The sequence below is a fragment of the Leopardus geoffroyi genome, chromosome B1 (genome assembly GCF_018350155.1).
Source record: "Leopardus geoffroyi isolate Oge1 chromosome B1, O.geoffroyi_Oge1_pat1.0, whole genome shotgun sequence".
Taxonomy (NCBI): Eukaryota; Metazoa; Chordata; class Mammalia; order Carnivora; family Felidae; genus Leopardus; species Leopardus geoffroyi.
In genome coordinates this window covers 7,859,742-7,877,763 of record NC_059327.1, presented here as the reverse complement: position 1 = coordinate 7,877,763, position 18,022 = coordinate 7,859,742, and the positions used below count along the sequence as shown (strand labels likewise).

General features: G+C 38.3%; 1 protein-coding gene across 2 annotated transcripts in view; it reads left to right on the top strand.

Annotated features, from left to right (window-relative positions):
• Positions 1-18,022, top strand: part of VEGFC (vascular endothelial growth factor C) — a 109,789-nt gene that overhangs the window by 59,111 nt on the left and 32,656 nt on the right. The window contains exons 1-3 of one of the 2 annotated variants that reach the window (XM_045452380.1): positions 2,836-2,916; positions 14,482-14,695; positions 16,134-16,324. In XM_045452380.1, the coding sequence (XP_045308336.1) occupies positions 14,542-14,695; positions 16,134-16,324 (345 nt within the window). In that variant the 5' untranslated portion in view covers positions 2,836-2,916; positions 14,482-14,541. Of the gene's footprint in view, positions 1-2,835; positions 2,917-14,481; positions 14,696-16,133; positions 16,325-18,022 lie in introns of those variants that run through there. The other variant, XM_045452379.1, reaches the window with a different exon arrangement.

Here is an 18,022-nt window from a genome sequence, read left to right as displayed (position 1 = left end):
CAGGAAAACCAGCTGCTTCAAACAATGGAGATCAATGTCACGAACATAAGGGTGAGAAAAAGGACCTGACAGAAAATATTTTATGTTACTGGATACCATTTATATAAAGTTGAAAAAGACGAAAAACTATGTTGGTAGAAAACAGAAATGCCTAAAGGTAACAAAATGGCAATATTTGGAGGAGAATTGTCACTGAGGAGAATAAAGGAAGTTTCTGGAATGTGGTCGATGCTCCGTATCTTGATCTGGGCGTGATTACGCATGTATGTTCAGTTGGTAAAAATTTATCAAAACTGTGTCATTTGTTCACTCTCCTGTGTGAATATTCTTCATTAAAGATTTTTTAAAGCATTATTAGTGTTACTTCCAAGATTAAATAGCATTAACATAAATTGGCCTTTAAAATAGCAAAGAAAAAATTTACTGGAAAGGGATATTATAATAACCCATTACATTTTTTAATTTCAAAATTAAATGTATGAGATGTTCTTGAAATTAGTTTAGTCTTCAAAAAAATGAAAGCAATCAAAGGAAAATAATTATGAAATGTTTTGAATTTCCTTACCTAGAAAGACTGTCTGAACTGCTACATTCTCTTCTCTTTATGAAACAAAGGAATGGTGTTGAGAAATGCTTATGCAAAAAGAAAAATGAGATGTTACCCTGGATGATAAATAAATCTCCCTAAGAATGTTGCTAAGTCCACCTGCTGGTGGTGTTTTAGATCCATTCATTTACTCATTCTGATGTCTGTAGGGATTTTAAAAGGTAAAATTCATGCAAATCTTCAGCCTTCTGACATGTTCTTAAGAGGCTAATAAATGACAAAGCCCACTCTGACGCAGCTGCAGAGTATACCAACAGCAGCACCAGTGAGTGTTGGCCTGGATTATCCTTTTCTTGTAGGGATCGTACATTGTAGAATGGTTGGTGGCGCTCTTGGCCTTCACTTAACTACTGCCAGGAGCATCACCCCATAGTTCTGAAAATGAAAATGTCTGCGGATGATGTTGCCAAATGACCCTACTGGTGGAGAGCCACTGTTGTACAATATGCATGTATTGGAATGCTAGAGTCCTAAGTTTTTTCCTTGGAATTACCCTGTTGTCAGTAAAAACATTATCTTTGGCTTCATCCATCTGGTGATATCTTTGCCATCATATATATATGGACACAGGTTGCAATTGACAGTTCTAAAATGGTTTTGTCATTCTACAAGGAAGGAAAACCAATTCTGTTTGTAAATAATTGGCAAGGAGTGGTTCTCAGTGTGTGTAGGTTTCTCAAGGTGTGTGTAGGAAAGTAGTGTATACAGAGTGATCGTATCCATTGTGTGCGTTATGCAGATCTGACTGCCTACTTTGGCATTAAATTAGAAAGTTGTCTCAGCAGTAACAGGGGAAATGAAGATGTAAAATATTTTCTGAGTCTACTTAGATGATGAAACAAGTATTTGATTTTTTCATTTAACTCATGTACGTGATAAACTAAAGGAGTGACTTTTTAAATGCTTCCACACATACTTTTCTTACAGTGCAATATTGGTTTCAGGAGTAGAATTCAGTGATATCAGTTCCATACAATGCCAGGTGCTCATCATAAGCATCCTCCTTAGTACCCTTCACGCATCTATCCCATCTCCCCCCACTTCCTCTGTCAATCCTCAGCTGGTTCTCTATCATTAAGAGTTTCTTCTGGTTTGTTTCCCTCTCTTCTCTTTTTTCCCCCACTCCTCATATGTTCGTTCATCTGTTTTCTTTTTAAATTCCACATATGCGTGAAATCATATAGTATTTGTCTTTCTCTGATTGACTTATTTCACTTACAGTAACACATTCTAGCTCCATCCATGTTATTGCAAATGGCAAGATTTCATTTTTTTGGTGGCTGAATAATATTCCATCACACATGTATACCACGACTTCTTTATCCATTCATTAGTTGATGGACATTTTGGCTCTCCGTAGTGTGGCTATTGTTGATACTGTTGCTGTAAACATCAGGGTGCATGTACCCCTTCAAATCTGTATTTTTGTATCCTTTGGGTAAATACCTAATGCAACTGCTAGATTGTGGGGTAGTTCTATTTTTAGTTTTTTGAGGAACCTCCATACTGTCCTCCAGAGTGGATGCATTAGTTTGCCTTCTCATCAACAAGTGCAAGAAGGTTCCCCTTTCTCTGCATCCTTGCCAACGCCTGTTATTTTTTGTGTTGTTAATTTTAGCCATTCTGACAGCTATGAGGTGTATCTCATTGTATGAGGTGGTATCTCATTGTAATTTTGATTTGTTTCTCTGCTGATGAGTGATGTTGAGTATATTTTCATGTGTCTGTTAGCCATCTGGATGTCTTCTTTGGAAAAGTGTCTATTCATGTCTCCTGTCCATTTCTTAACTGGGTTGTTTGTTTTGGTGTATTGAGTTTGATAAGTTCTTTGTAGATTGGGATACCCTTTATCAGATATGCCATTTGCAAATATCTTCTCCCATTCTGTAGGCTGCCTTTTAGTTGATTATTTCCTTCACTGTGCAGAAGTTTTTTATCTTGATGAGGTCCCAGTAGTTCATGTTGGCTTTTGTTTCCTTTGTCTTCAGCGATGAGTCTAGTAAGAAGTTCTCTGGCCCGGATGCCTTTTCTTTTTTGAAAAAACGATTTATGCTATCAATAATAGATATAAAAAGATTCCATTTTTTATTATGGCTTTATTTTCAAAATTTGTAACAAAACATTTTCAGAGGATTAGGCAAAAAATTAACACCTACAACTCCCAATTAAAAACTTCCAATATTAAACTACAATGTAAATGTCTGCTTCCAGGGTTACCTATCTGTGGCACATCAGGTTGGTGTAGACATGGATGATGGGTGACCTGTGGGGGAAAGAACCTGACTCTGACACCTTCACTGAAACATTAGGTAAAATGATTTGCTAAGGTCATTTAAAACATTTACAAGTTTCTGTTCCTTAGAAGGATATCATTTGATTTTATATATTTATTTATGACTCTCTACTAAAGGGGGATTTAAAACAAGAAATTTTACAACTATGTATTAGATGATTTTTCAAATCCAAAACCTTCTACATTCCAGCACCTTGCCCAGATTTTGCTGTAAAAAGGTATTTCTCATTAATCAAAATATAATTTTAAGACTTCCAAATTTGCCTAGCGTGGATAGTTATCTGAAGGAAACAGAACAACTCACAGTTCATGTGTCCTGCAACCGCCACTGTTAAGAAGGACTGAATAAGCAAGTTCCTTTGTTATGTTAGGGGAAGAATGATTTCAACAACTACTTATTCTAATGATTGGATCTGACCTTATTTCCAAAGAAAGAAAGAAAGAAAGAGAGGGAGAGAGGGAGGAAGAAGGAAGGAAGGAAAGAAAAGAAAAGAAAAGAAAAGAGAAAAGAAAAGAAAAGAAAAGAAAAGAGAAAGAGAAAGAAAGAAAAGCCAATGGTAGTGTAGAGTTATTGATCTTGATAATTGCCTTACAATAGATTGATCCTTACTGATAATTTGGTTTCTTAGGACAAAGGAATGATGCATATGATGAATAATATGAAAAATACTTTCTTTTAAACTTTTTTAGTAAATTTCTTGTCTTAATAAACTGATAATTGACCAAATGATTTTCTTTTTACTTTGTTTTATGAAATTATCCATGAAAATGTACATTTTAAAAAATATATTACTTAAGCCAGACTTTTTTAAAGATAATACATTTAAAGAAAAAAATGTAAGTATCTCTTATTTTCCAGTTTGCATAGTAAGTTATCTCCTTTCCCCCCAAATATAAATATATTGGACAACTAAACAAATTGCCTATGACCATTTTAGCTACTTCATGAAAATACACTTGTGTGACCAAACCTATCTTTGATGGATGGACCCTTGCCCATTCTTTCAGTTCTGATGATTACGATTTGATAAGAGTATATCCTTTTAAGTGAAAGAAAATTTTCCATAATTAAAATATGTCCATTTCCTCATGAATTTTCAGCTTCATAAATTAAATGAGTACCAAATTCATATATAGTGTAGCAATAATTTAAGATTGTTGTTTAAAGGGATTATTGACATTGGATTGGTAGGATTTTTTTTTTAACTTATTTCTACTCATTGACAAATGCCAGGCCATTACTGACAATCCTAGGTGACTTCCTACTTATCATTGACTCTCTGGGTTGTTACATTTGGGGGAAGGAAGGACAACCTCTGTGCCCTCGTGATTTCTCCCAAACAGACATCTGAACAACCCCTAGTCAACACAGAGAAGCAAGAGGAAATCTAGATTTTGTAAGCCATGTGTGTACAATGTAAAGTCAATTAGGGTCCACAACCGATGCTACCTCAAGTGTTCACTTCATGTTATGATTCTTTATAATGAAGTGGGTTTACAGATTGCAGGTGAACCCCCAAAGTTTGTTCTCATCGTGTCACTTCTGGAATCATCATTCTCCTGTTACATTAAGAAGGGAATGTGTTTTAGGTACGTGCCTTTGACACTGCACACTCAGCTTGACTTCCACAGCACCTCAATATCCTCCCCTGATTGTCACGTAGGTTGCTCTTTGCAAATGTATACATGCTGAACGTTAGATAAGAGTCATCACTAGAACCTCCTAATTGAACCCTCCAGAATAGAATACAAAATCAGATTTATCTTTACATTACTTGAAGCTTTTTATTACAGTTGAATATCCGTTTTTAAAACACTGTCTATTTTAACACATACCAAATTGCTTTGGAAAATAAAAGGAATATGTCAACCATTCAAGCAAATGACTTCAACATGCTGGAAAACACTGGTGAACATAAACACTCAAGAAAGCATTTGGATATAGCAGTGCAGGCCTACCTTGAGAAACAAGAAAATTCTCAAATAAACAACCTAACCTTACACCTGAAGGAGCTAGAACAAGAGGAACAAAGCTCAATGCTAGTAGGAGTGAAGTTTTAAAGATTAAAGGAGAAGCAAAGGAAGAAAAGACAAAACAATAATAATCAGTGAAACTAAGAACTGATTCTTTGAAAAGATAAGCAAAATTGAAAATATTTAGCCAGATTCATCAAGAGAAAAAGAGAGAGGACTCAAATAAATAAAATCAGAATTGAAGAAGGAGAAATAAGAACAAACTCCACGGAAATACAAATAATTTTAAGAGAATACTATGAAAAATTATTTATCAATAAACTGGACAACCAGGAAGAAATGGATACATTCCTAGAAATATGCATCTTCTAGAAATGAATAAGAAGTAGAAACTTTGATACAGATTGCGAGTAATGAAATTAAATTGGTAATCAAAAAGCTCCCAATAAATGAAAGTCCAGGACCAGATGGCTTCACAGATTAATGCTTCCAAATTTTGGAGAAGAGTTAACATTTGTTCTTCTCAAACTATTCCAAAAAATATAAGGGAAAGGAAAACTTCCAAATTTATTCTACAAGGTCAGTATTACCCTGATTATAAAGACACTCCAAAAACAAACAAACAAACAAACAAACAAACAAACAGAACTATAGGCCAATATCTCTGATGCAAAATTCCTCAACAAAATAGCAAACAAAATTTAACAACATATTAAAAGGAAAATTCACCATGGTCAGGTATGATTTATCCCAGGGATACAAGGGTGGTTCAGTATTCATAAGTCAATCAATGTGATATGTCACATTAACAAGAGGAAAGGTTAAAACTTTATGATCATCTCAATAGATGTAGGAAAAGCCTATGACAAAATACAGCATTCAATTCATGATAAAAATTCTCAACAAAATTGGTTTAAGGGAACATACCTCAACATAATAAAGGCTGTATATATAAAACCCACAGCTAACATCGTACTCAGTGATGAAAAACTGAGAGCATTTCCTCTAAAATCAAAAACAAGACAAGAATGTCCACTCTCAATATTTTTATCCTACACAGTAATGGAAATCCTAGCCAACACAATCAGACAAGAAAAAGAAAGCTATCCACATTGGTAAGGAAGAAATAATCACAATTTGCAGATGACATATTATATATAGAAAACCCTGAAGACTCCACCAAAAAACTATTAAAACTGATAAATGAATTCAGAAAAGTCACAGAATACAAAATTAATATACAAAAATGTGCTTCATTTCTATACACTAGTAACAAAATAGCAGAAAGAGAAATTAAGAAAATAATCCCATTTAAAATGGCACCAAAAAGAATAAGATACCTAGGTATGAATGTAACCAAGGAGAGAGACCTATCTATATTCTGACAACTACAATATCAATGAAAGAAATTGAAGATGACACAAACAAATGGAAAGACATTCCATATTCATTGGTTGGAAGAATTAATATTGTTAAAATGTCTATACTACCCAGAAATCTACATGTTCAGTTCAATTTCTATCAAAACAGCAATAGCATTTTTCACAGAACTATGACAAATAAATTTGTCCTAAAATTTGTATGGAACCACAAAAGAATTCAAATAGCTAAAGCAATCTTGAGAAATAACAAACCTGGAGGTATCACAATCCCAGGCTTCAAGATGTACCACAGAGCTATAGTAACCTAATCAAAACAGTGCAGTACTGGCACAAAAATAGACCCATAGACCAATGGAACAGAATAGAGACTCCAGAAATAAACCCACAGTTATATGGTTAATTCATTTATGACAAAGTAGGCAAAAATATGCAATGGAGAAAAAGTCTCTTCAAAAAGTGGTGTTGGGAAAACTGAAGAACTACCTGCAAAAGAATGAAATCGGACCCCTTTCTTATGCCATATACAAAAACAAATTCAAAATGGATTAGAGATTTAAGCGTTAAGACCTAAAACCATCAAACTCCAAAAAGAAAACCTAGGCAGTAATCTCTTGGACGTCAGCCATAGCCACATATTTATGGATACGTCTCCTCAGGCAAGAGAAACAAAAGCAAAAAGGGAACTATTGGAACTACACCAAAATAAAGATTTTGCACAGCAAAAGAAATCATCAACAAAATGAAAATGCAACTTTCTGAGTGGGAGAAGATAGTTGCAAATAATATATTTGATAAGGGATTAATATCCAATATCTATAAACACCTTATACAACTCAACACCATAAAAAATCAAACAATCCGATTAATAAAATGGAAAGAGGACCTGAATAGACATTTTTCTAAAGACATACAAATGGCCAACAGACACATGAAAAGGTGCTCGACATCACTAGTCATCAAAGAAATGCAATTAAAACCACAATGACATACTACCTGTACCAGTCAGGATTGCTAGTATCAAAAAGACAAATAACAACTGTTGGTGAGGATGTGGAGAAACAGCAACGCTCGTGGGCTGTTGGTGGGAATGTAAATGGGTACAACCACTGTGGAAAACAGTACGGAGGTTCCTCAAATAATGAGAAATGCCATACAATCCAGTAATTCTAGGACTTTACCCAAGAATATGAAAACACTAATTTCAAAAGATACATGTACTCCTGTGTTTATTACAGCATTATTTACAACAGCCAAGAGGGGCGCCTGGGTGGCTCAGCTGGTTAAGTGTCCAACTTTGGCCCAAGTCATGATCTCACAGTTTGTGGGTTTGAGTCCTGCGTCCAACTCTGTGCTGATAGCTCAGAGCCTGGAGCCTGCTTCAGATTCTGTATCTCCCTCTCTCTCTGCCCCACCCCCTCTTATGCCCTGTCTCTGTGTCTCTCTCAGAAATAAGTAAACATTTTTTAAAAATATTACAATAGCCAAGATAAGGAAGGAACCCAAGTGTCCATCAAAAGATGAGTGGATAAAGATGTGATGTGTGGAGGCACACACACTTAACGGAGTATTCCTTAGCCATAAAAAAGAATGAGAACTTTCCATTTGCAATAAGATGGATGGACTGACAGGGTATTATGCTGAGTGCAGTAAGTCAGACAGAGAAAGACAAATACCATATGATTTCACTTATATGGAAATGTGGGACCTAAAAAACAAAACAAGCATTCTTAAATACAGAGAACAAACTGGTAGTTGCCATAGGGGAGGTGGGTGTGGGGATGGTTGAAACAGATAAAGAAGATTAAGGGATACAAACTTTCAGTTATAAAATAAATAAGTCATGGAGATTGAAACAACACATGGGGGGGCGCCTGGGTGGCGCAGTCGGTTAAGTGTCCGACTTCAGCCAGGTCACGATCTCGCGGTCCGTGAGTTCGAGCCCCACGTCAGGCTCTGGGCTGATGGCTCAGAGCCTGGAGCCTGTTTCCGATTCTGTGTCTCCCTCTCTCTCTGCCCCTCCCCCGTTCATGCTCTGTCTGTCTCTCTCTCCCAAAAATAAATAAAACGTTGAAAAAAAAAATTAAAAAAAAAAAAGAAAGAAACAACACATGGGAATATAGTCAGTAATACTGTGATAATATTATCTGGTGACAGATGGTGACTACACTTACTGTGGTGACCAATGAGTAATAGAAAGAACTGTTGAATCACTATGTTGCACTCCTGAAACTAATATAACATTGTATGTTAATTATATTGCAATTTTTTTTAAAAAAAGCTTTTTTTAGTTTTTAAAAAAATATTTATTTATTTTGAGAGAGAGAGTACAAGCAGGGTAGGGGCAGAGAGAGAGGGAGAGAGAGAATCCCAAGCAGGCTCCGCAATGCCAACAGAGAGCTGGGGGCTCAATCCTACGAACAAAGAGATCATGACCTGAGCCCATATCAAGAGTCGGACACTTAACCAACTGAGCCACCCAGGCTCCTCCCCCCCCACCCACCCAAAAAAAGAAAGCTTTGAGGGGAGCCTGGGTGGCTCAGTTGGTTAAGCATCTGACTTCAGGTCATGATCTCGTGGCTTGTGAGTTTGAGCCCCACGTTGGGCTCAGTGTTGACAGCTCAGAGCCTGGAGCCTGCTTCAGATTCTGCTTCCCTATCTCTCTGCTCCTCCCCTGTTCACTCTCTCCCTTTCTCAAAAATTAAGAAACATTTAAAGGAAGGAAGGAAGGAAGGAAGGAAGGAAGGAAGGAAGGAAGGAAGGAAAAGAAAGAAAGAAGGAAAGAAAAAGAAAGAAAGAAAGAAAGAAAGAAAGAAAGAAAGAAAGAAAGAAAGAAAGAAAGAAAGAAAGAAAGAAAGAAAAAGAAAGCTTTGAGAAAGAACTTGACTTTCACTTGACTTCTACTTGAAAGATTTGAATGCGTCCCAGGTTCAGAACTCATTCTAGGTTACTGGGCCCCCTTCTAATTCATTGAAAGTAGAATATGAAGATACCATGGTGAGCTGGTATTATCTAATCTTAATATTTGGGTCTTCTCTGGATTCACTCAATAGCCCTGTCACTTAGCTGACGATACTGAATTCCTAGATTGCTGCTTATTTAGAACAAAAATGGAGAAGACAGAGGAAAAGAAATATCGTCCCAGAACTGGTACAATACTGAGAGTTATAGTCCAAAACTGAGTAAAAATTTCAATTTATCTAAAAAACAATTTCTGTACTGTTTCATCTCTAATGATGTTATAATGACAAGTAATTCCACCCTTAACTGTAAGATTTGATACTTCTATATCAAATGTCTGTTTGGATCATCATAAAATTTCTGTGAAGAAGGTATCATCATTCCCATTTTACAGAGCAAAGTGAGACTCAAATGAAATCTAATGATACTCCATTAAGTAAGGTCTTTAGCCAGGATGGAAATCTGGATAGCTTCTTTTTCTTACACAGATACAATGACTGAAGTCTAATGGGAATAAGTCAATTAATTGCTCAGTATCAAGCTATTTTTATACCATTTTGTCTGTCATAGCTTCTGCTTTTGGCAGTGGTTGCTATACGTTAAGTAATATTTGAAAGGCACGCTCTGTGGAGACAAAAGAGTGAAGCCAATGAAGGCTGAACTAACTGCTGATATTGTGCCCTGCCAGTACACTTAAAGATGATTATTTTTATTTTCTTTATTATTGTTATTATTATTTAAAAATATTAAGTTTATTTATTTATTCTGAAAGAGAGAGAAAGTGCAAGTGGGGGAGAAGCAGAGAGAAAAGGAGAGAGAAAGAATCCCAAGTAGGCTGTGAACTGTTAGAGCAGAGCCCAACACGGGGCTCAAACCCACCAACAGCAAGATCATGACCTGAGTCAAAGTCAGATGCTTAACTGACTGAGCTGCCCAGAAGCTCCTATTATTTTTTTTTTTTAAAGAGAGAGAGTACAAGCAGGGGAGGGCAGAGAAAGGGAGGGAGACCATCCTAAGCAGGCACCATGGCACCTGACCCAGGGCACCATATCTCATGACCATGGGATCATGACCTGAGCCAAAATCAAGAGTCAGACGCTTAACCGACTGAACCACCCAGATGCCCCAAGATGATTACTTTTTTTTAAAATTTTTTTTTAATGTTTATTTCTGAGACAGAGAGAGACAGAACATGAGTAGGGGAGGGGCAGAAAGAGAGGGAGACACAGAATCAGAAGCAGGCTCCAGGCTCTGAGCTGTCAGCACAGAGCCTGACGCGGGGCTCGAACTCACTGCGAGATCATGACTCGGGCTGAAGTCGGACGCTTAACCGACTGAGCCACCCAGGCGCCCCAAGATGATTACTTTTAAATTTTCATTCTGCTAGTAAAAGTTATATATGTACATTTTTTTAAATTTAAAGTACGTAAATACATGAAGAAGGACATAATACCTTACATCCTGTAATTTGGAGAGGATATGTATAGATAGATGGAAAGATAGATCTATTTTTGCTGCATGTTTTACTCTTGTCTATAAACACACACGTATGCATACTATCTCTACATAAATTTGGTTTTGTAAAAAAGACTGTACTACAGGTATACACAATGTGCGTACTGTGTATAAACTGTATACTGTACTTCATAAAGTATTTATGAAACTCTTTACATGTCTCAGTTATGTGTCATTTTATTACATTTCTGTGCTAATTTCTGTTTGTGCTATATGTTATTTAATATATCCTTTTATTATTATCTGTATAGATTATTTTTCACATTCATGATGATAGACAGCCCCATGATGAAGTTGTACATACATCTGGCATAATTATATTCTCACTTCTGCCGGTTGGAAATTTTAATTCCGAAGTGAATGTGCCGTATAAAATGAAGCTATTTTTTAAATCCTTTCAATTTGAAATAACACATTTGCCTTAAATAGCTGTACAAATTTATACTCCCACCAGGATTGAAAAAAACCATAGCTTCCTTCTTTTTACCATCACCAAAAACATACTAATATGTTCTTAGTGAATATTCCATTTAAAATCTTTGCCCATTTTTCTACTGAAGTACCTGTTTACTTTTTTGTCATTAACTGTTCATGCGGTATTTTAAGAATACTAGTCCTTCTCCATCTGTCCTGTATATTGCAAATAGTTTTTCTACTTTATTGTCTTTTATTTAGTTTACAGTATTTGCTACCGTACAGATAGTTTACATTTTATTTTTATATTCACCTTCAGAAAGGCCTTTTTTCAGCCTAAGAGCTTAAATATAACTTTCATTTTCTAGTCCTTTGTTGTGGTTCGGTTTTAGGTTCTTTTCTCAATTTTTTTTATATTGCATTTTTTCTATTTGGAATGCTATGCTTATATTTTTCTCCTATTTGTCTACTGAGTGACAGTGTTTTCTGTCATAGATACAAGTATTGTTATTTTCCCTTCTTTTTATTTATTTTGAGAGTGAAAGAAACCGCAAGCAGGGGAGAGGCAGAGAGAGAGAGAGGAGAGTGACAATCCCAAGCAGGCTCCACACTGCCAGTGCAGAGCCCGACACGGGGCTCGAACTCCCAAACCAGGAGATCATGACCTGAGCTGAAATCAGGAATCGGACGCTTAACTGAATGAGCCACCCAGGCACCCCTGTTATTTTCCCTTCTTAATTTGAAGTACAAATTAAAACTTAAAATAATAACTTAAAACTTAAAATAATAACTTAATTGGAAGTCCCTCCTTGCTACTACCCTTTATCTTAATGGCCTGGGGTGCACATTTCATTGTGGCGTGTAACACTGGAGTGTGGTCCCACAGCCCTTCCTGGCAGAGTGCACACTCATGCCTGTGCCTGTGAGATTCGTGTGAGCAGCTGAGGTCACATCCTGACTTTATTTCTGGCCGAATTATGGAGAAAAGAATCCCGGGGACCCACCAGTCACACAGACCCATGCTGCTTCTGTTGGTTCAAGGGCTATTCAAGCAAGCAGAGGCAGCCAGAAACCCATCCATAGCGTTTCACTTCCGGTAGCAATGACCAAACATTGGCCCATGTACTTCCGCAAACTTTCCTTCCAGTTGCAATCCTTTTCCATTATGACACGTTTTGAGTCTTGAATGCTGTGTCATGTGTGAGATTTTCTTGAGACAAATATTTCATTAAGAGTTGAGACACTGTGTGAGGATATGTGGTCACTTTCGCCTAAGCTGGGATCTGTCCATCCCCACCCGCCATGTTGCCAATGGAATTACTCTGGGTATAGCTGCCTGGCATGTCAGGAATCACCCTATATATTCCAGAAGGTAATGGATTAATATCAGTATTTTTTAAAACAAAGACCTAAAGACATTAAGTGATATGCCCCAATTACACAATTAATGAAGAAAGGGAAAATCCTGAAATTAATAGCCAATTTTATTATGTAAAAGAAAGGAACACATTTCATAATCTCCTGCCTACAAGGCTCTATAATGATTAAAGGAAATTATGTCAGATGCTGTTTCTCAAAACACAGTACAAATAGCACCTACATCAGAATAACTTTGATTATTCAAAGTAATGGTGAAAAGACTTTCAATTAAATAGTATTTTGATTTTTCAAAGCAAATATTTCAATTTTGTACATCAAAAATTAGAAAGGAGAAACCTGTAACCTGCTAGAATGTGGAGTGTTGACCTCCATCTGAGACAGGCGGGGCAGTTCTTGCATTGAACAGCTCTCTGGCTGACCCCTGTGCACGCCCCACTTGAAGAACCAATGTCTGAATTGTTTACTTCCATATTTAGACCTCCATATTTATGAAAGCATAAACTAAACTTCTGATGTTGTAGTTCACTCTGTATACAAAGTTAAATAATGTCCCATTTTCCCCAAATTTCAAAGTATGATTTAGAAAACTGTTGTTTTTCATAGCCATGGTAACTACCTGAATGTAACTGTTTTCAGTTTATTTATTTATTTTGTGAGAGAGAGGGATTGTGTGTGCGAGAGAGAGGGGGGCGGAGAGAGAATCCCAAGCAGGCTCCACATCACCAGCACAGAGCCCAGTGCAGGGCTCAAACCCACAAACTGTGAGATTAGGACCTGAGCCCAAATCGGACACTTAACTAGCTGAGCCACTCAGATGCCCCAGTAACTACCTGAATATAACTTGGAATGTTCGACTTAATTGGATACACTAATATAGACAATCACGTATAAGCAGAATTCACCTTCTCTGGATCGTTTCATGTCTTTTTCGTAGCAAAATAAATCTTCAATGTCAACATTTTTGGGAATACTTGGAGGTTCTACCAAAATTCATACCTAAATGTGATACTTTTGTTGAAATCCCTTTCTTCATGGGATTATTTATTCTAAAGTAACTTCTATATAATTAGATTACTAATTCCAAGCATCCTGCTTAATTATATTATATTGATGCTGGTAATTAAAAGTGAAGCAAAGGATTACAGTGGACTATAGTTTATATGTGCTGAAGGCTAATACGAGCTTGAATAAATTTTCCAACTTAAAATTTGCCAATTAGGTAAAACTGTATATCGAACAGGCTACTTTAGAAATTGTTTTTAAAATTATGTGTCACAAAATTTTTGTCTTAAGACCCAAATATATATTTTCCAAATTTGGTTGTGGTACTTAATTTAATTGTGGTATTGATTCAAATTAAAATATGAATATAATTTTACCAAGAAAAGTTAAAATTCAGGGATAATTGATAATATATTTTTAAAAATTTTTTTATTTATTTTGAGAGAGTGAGGAGGGGGGAGGGGAAGCGGGGAGAGAGAGAATCCAAAGCAGCCTCTGTGCTGTCAGTGCAGAGCCCAACATGAGGCTGGATCCCACGAACCATGAGATCGTGACCTGAGCTGAAACCAAGAGTCAGACACTTAACTGACTGAGCCACCCAGGCACCCTGATTTTTTAATTTTTTTTTTAATGTTTATTTATTTTTGAGAGAGAGAGTGTGTGTGAGCAGGGGCAGGTCAGTAACAGAGACAGAGGGAGAGACAGAACTCGAAGTGGGCTCCAGGCTCTGAGCTGTCAGCACAGAGCCCGACGCGGGGCTTGAACTCACGAACTGTGAGATTATGACCTGAGCTGAAGTCGGACCCTTAACCAACTGAGCCACCCAGGCGCCCCAGGCACCCCAATTTTTAATAAGGATCTGGCATACGTAACGTTAAACGTACAGGTTTTTTGCGTGCATTATTTCCAAATCCCCTAATCTGAGAAATGACCGATCTTGCGTGTTTCTTTGATAGGCATATGCCGGCAAAGAGCTGGAGGAGCGACTGCGGTCCGTGTCCAGTGTCGATGAACTCATGACCGTACTCTACCCAGAATATTGGAAAATGTACAAGTGTCAGTTAAGGAAAGGCGGCTGGCAACATAATAAAGAACAGCCCACCGTCAATGCAAGAACAGAAGACACTGTAAAATTTGCTGCAGCACATTATAATGCGGAGATCTTGAAAAGTAAGCATGGGAAGAAAAATATTTGATAAGCTTCAGTCAGCCCAGTGAAAGCTGCTAGTCTGTTTTCTTTCTTTTTAATTTCAGTGTTTGTACCACTAAAGCCCTTTAGGGCTGAAAGCAGACAACAGAAATAAAGGTTTTCAAAATATAGCATTTTATGACTTCACTGTGAGTGGTTAAGAGGATTTCTCGAAATATAAAGAATAGAAATGTGGATGCATATCAACACGTTTTTTTTTTTCAATTGAGGTGATATCCCAATGCAAAATTTTCAAAAGGTGAAGATATATTTTACACACTCTGTAAGCATTTAAGCATTCTATGTCTTACAAAATAATTGCACAGAAATTTTTTGATTTGGATTCAGAAATGCTGAATTTCTAAATCACCCCAAATCATCTTTCCAATGACTTCTTCTTGCCTTGTTTCTTGACAGCTGGACTTTGGGAAAGCTACTAAAAGATCTAGCAGAAAGAGTCACAAAAAATTACGATGCCGGGTAAAGTGGCATGGTATAAATCGGTGGGCTACTTTAAAAAAATAAGTCCCTTCGGTTGTTAGATATGAATCGCTCTCAAGGTTTGAGATTGCAATTTATTTTCAGAACAAACACACACAACATGGCTTCACGGTTGAGTAACCAATAGCTTCCACGCTTTTTTTCTAAAACTTTTACTTGAGGGCAAATAGGGGAAAAATAAGCTAAAACATATAAGAAGTACGTCACCTATAATGCAGTAGTTAAAAAGGTCAGCAGTGCTATGGCCAACCCACTAACGCACTGTAAACGGAATTCCAAGAGAGAGTATCCAGGGAACAGAAAAATTAGACTTTCCCGAAAGCACTTAGTTCAGGATCCAGGCCCCACTTGACGGAAAATACCCCTGCGTTTCAAGTAGCCACGGCCATAACATTACCCAAAGCTGCCAAGCAGCCTGCCTGAAAACCATCTCTGAACGCAGTCCAAACCCATAGCCATTTTCTCATTTATATCTCAGTTGAAAAAGAAAAATTAAGTCACGTTCATATTTGCTCGGAGACCACAAAAATAGTCCATGCTATAGCCGAAGAACGTGACTTATTCTCCGCGGGTCCTGCAAACGATTAAATTTTCATCTTCTTGAGCAAAGAAAACCGAGCACAAGTGCTGTAGAAAATCGGTGTCGTTTCAAGAAAGCATAATCCTAATTTTAGCTTGTTACACGGCTGGAGAGATCCTTGTTTCAAGGAAAATATCCGTAGGCGCCCCGTGAAATATCGTATCATATTCCAGGTCACGGGGCAGCTTAGGATCCCGTTGACTCCTTTTCTATTTTTGTAACGTTACATCTCGCGCTTAAATCTGGAACTCTGAAATGGAAAGCCGCTGGCGACTGCCAGAGGCTTCTGGCCCTCGCGGGCTTCGTTGTGACTCACGGCCTTCCCTGTGACCCGGCAGGTATCGACAGCGAGTGGAGGAAGACTCAGTGCCTGCCGCGTGAGGTGTGTATAGATGTGGGGAAGGAGTTCGGAGCGGCAACAAACACCTTCTTTAAACCCCCGTGTGTGTCCGCCTACAGATGTGGAGGCTGCTGCAACAGTGAGGGCCAGCAGTGCATGAACACCAGCACCAGCTACCTCAGCAAGACGGTAGGTGGGTGGGTGCCGGGGCTCTGCCCTCCAGAGCCGCCGACATTCTCGCTGGGAATGAAGTTCATTTCTCAGGGCCCCGCGGTTTGGATGGTACAATCTGACAGAGAAAGTAACTGTTGCTTGAGGAACCCTGTTCGTGGTAGCGGTATCCGAGAATAAACGCACGTACGAGTGCGTGTCTGAGAGAGAGACACCCAGCTACTTTCCTTTGGCAATAAAACGACTGTCAGGTGCTTAAGTCTTCCGATGATAGAGACACAGCACAAATTACACGTTCAAAATACATGCTGAGATGCGGGTGGGTGTTGTGTGCAACAGGCGTAATACTGAGATGAGCCAGCACCCTGAGCTGAATTGTGTTCGTCTAGGAAGCAAAGGAAATGGTCTGTCGCTCAGTCTCATGGATTCTGAGTTACCTGTGAGGTCCCGTCACACGAGACTGGAGGCTTCGAACAAATAGCCCAGAAACGTATCTTAAGGTTGGGTGCTGGGATCTTGGGAGCGGATGCGCTCACCTGCACCGCGGGTCAGCCGTGGAGGAGGCGGCTGGCCGTGAGAGGGCACGTCTGGGCGCTGGTGGTGGCCACGGGTGTTGTTTGAAGGGGTGTGAGCCACTGGCCTCTGCACAGAGATGTCTGGAGAAGCCCAGGGCCTGGGCCGGGCTGAGGCAGACTCCCCGAACGACAAAACCGTGTTTGCCTAAAGGGCTTTTCTGATCCATTTTGGGAGGTGGAAGAACACAGGCAGCCCGGCTACATCCAGAACTGTACTTGGACTTGTTTTTTTCAGTTTTATTTATTTATTTTTGAGAGGGAGACAGAGAGAGTGAGTGGGGGAGGGGCAGAGAGAGAGGGAGAGAGAGAGAATCTCCGGCAGGCTCTGCTCTGTCGAGCGCGGAGCCCGACGCGGGGCTCGAACTCACACACCGTGAGATCATGACCTGCGCCGAAACTAAGAGTCGTGCTCTTAACCGACTGAGCCACCCAGGCACCCCAAGAACTGTACTCTGACTTTTAAAGTGAAAAATAACTTCAAAAACAGGATGCTCGGCGTGATTTGTACAGTGTGGAATGATAACAGGGTCACGCTTTTAGTCAGATAATGTCTCTACTTGGAACCCGTGTAAGAGAGGCTTCTTCCCGTATAGACCTTGCTGCTCAGAAGTTTGGATCGCACTAATAAAATCGACTCTTATTTTGATAGAACTAAGTGGAAATGAAAGTTAAATTGCCTTTCTGAAAAAAAAAAAAAAAAAAACAATCGTATTTCTTTTTATTGCTCATACACCTGCTGAAGGAGCCAGCTGTTTCAGATGCTAAGACTTGCAGGAGGAAACAAAAATTTTCAAACTGTATTTTCTATTCAGTTTACCTCTGCCTAAACTCTAAAGACTAAAAACAAAAATGAAAAGGTGATGCATCGGGGCCTGGCGTCCTCCCTGTTATCATAATTAAGCACAGCCAGAAGGACTTCATTTATTCTTGATGAAGCAGCATACTCCTAAATATAGTCACGCATGTAGAAACTTAATCAGTAGAATGTTTGTTTGTGGGCCATAGCATAACATTCCAGTGCTTGATAAAATTCTGATATTTGAATGGAATAACATATCATCGTAGTGTTTGAGCTCAGCACCTCTTATTCACTCATTCCCCTCCTTCATCAAACAGTGATTGGAAATTTGGTAGCTGAGAA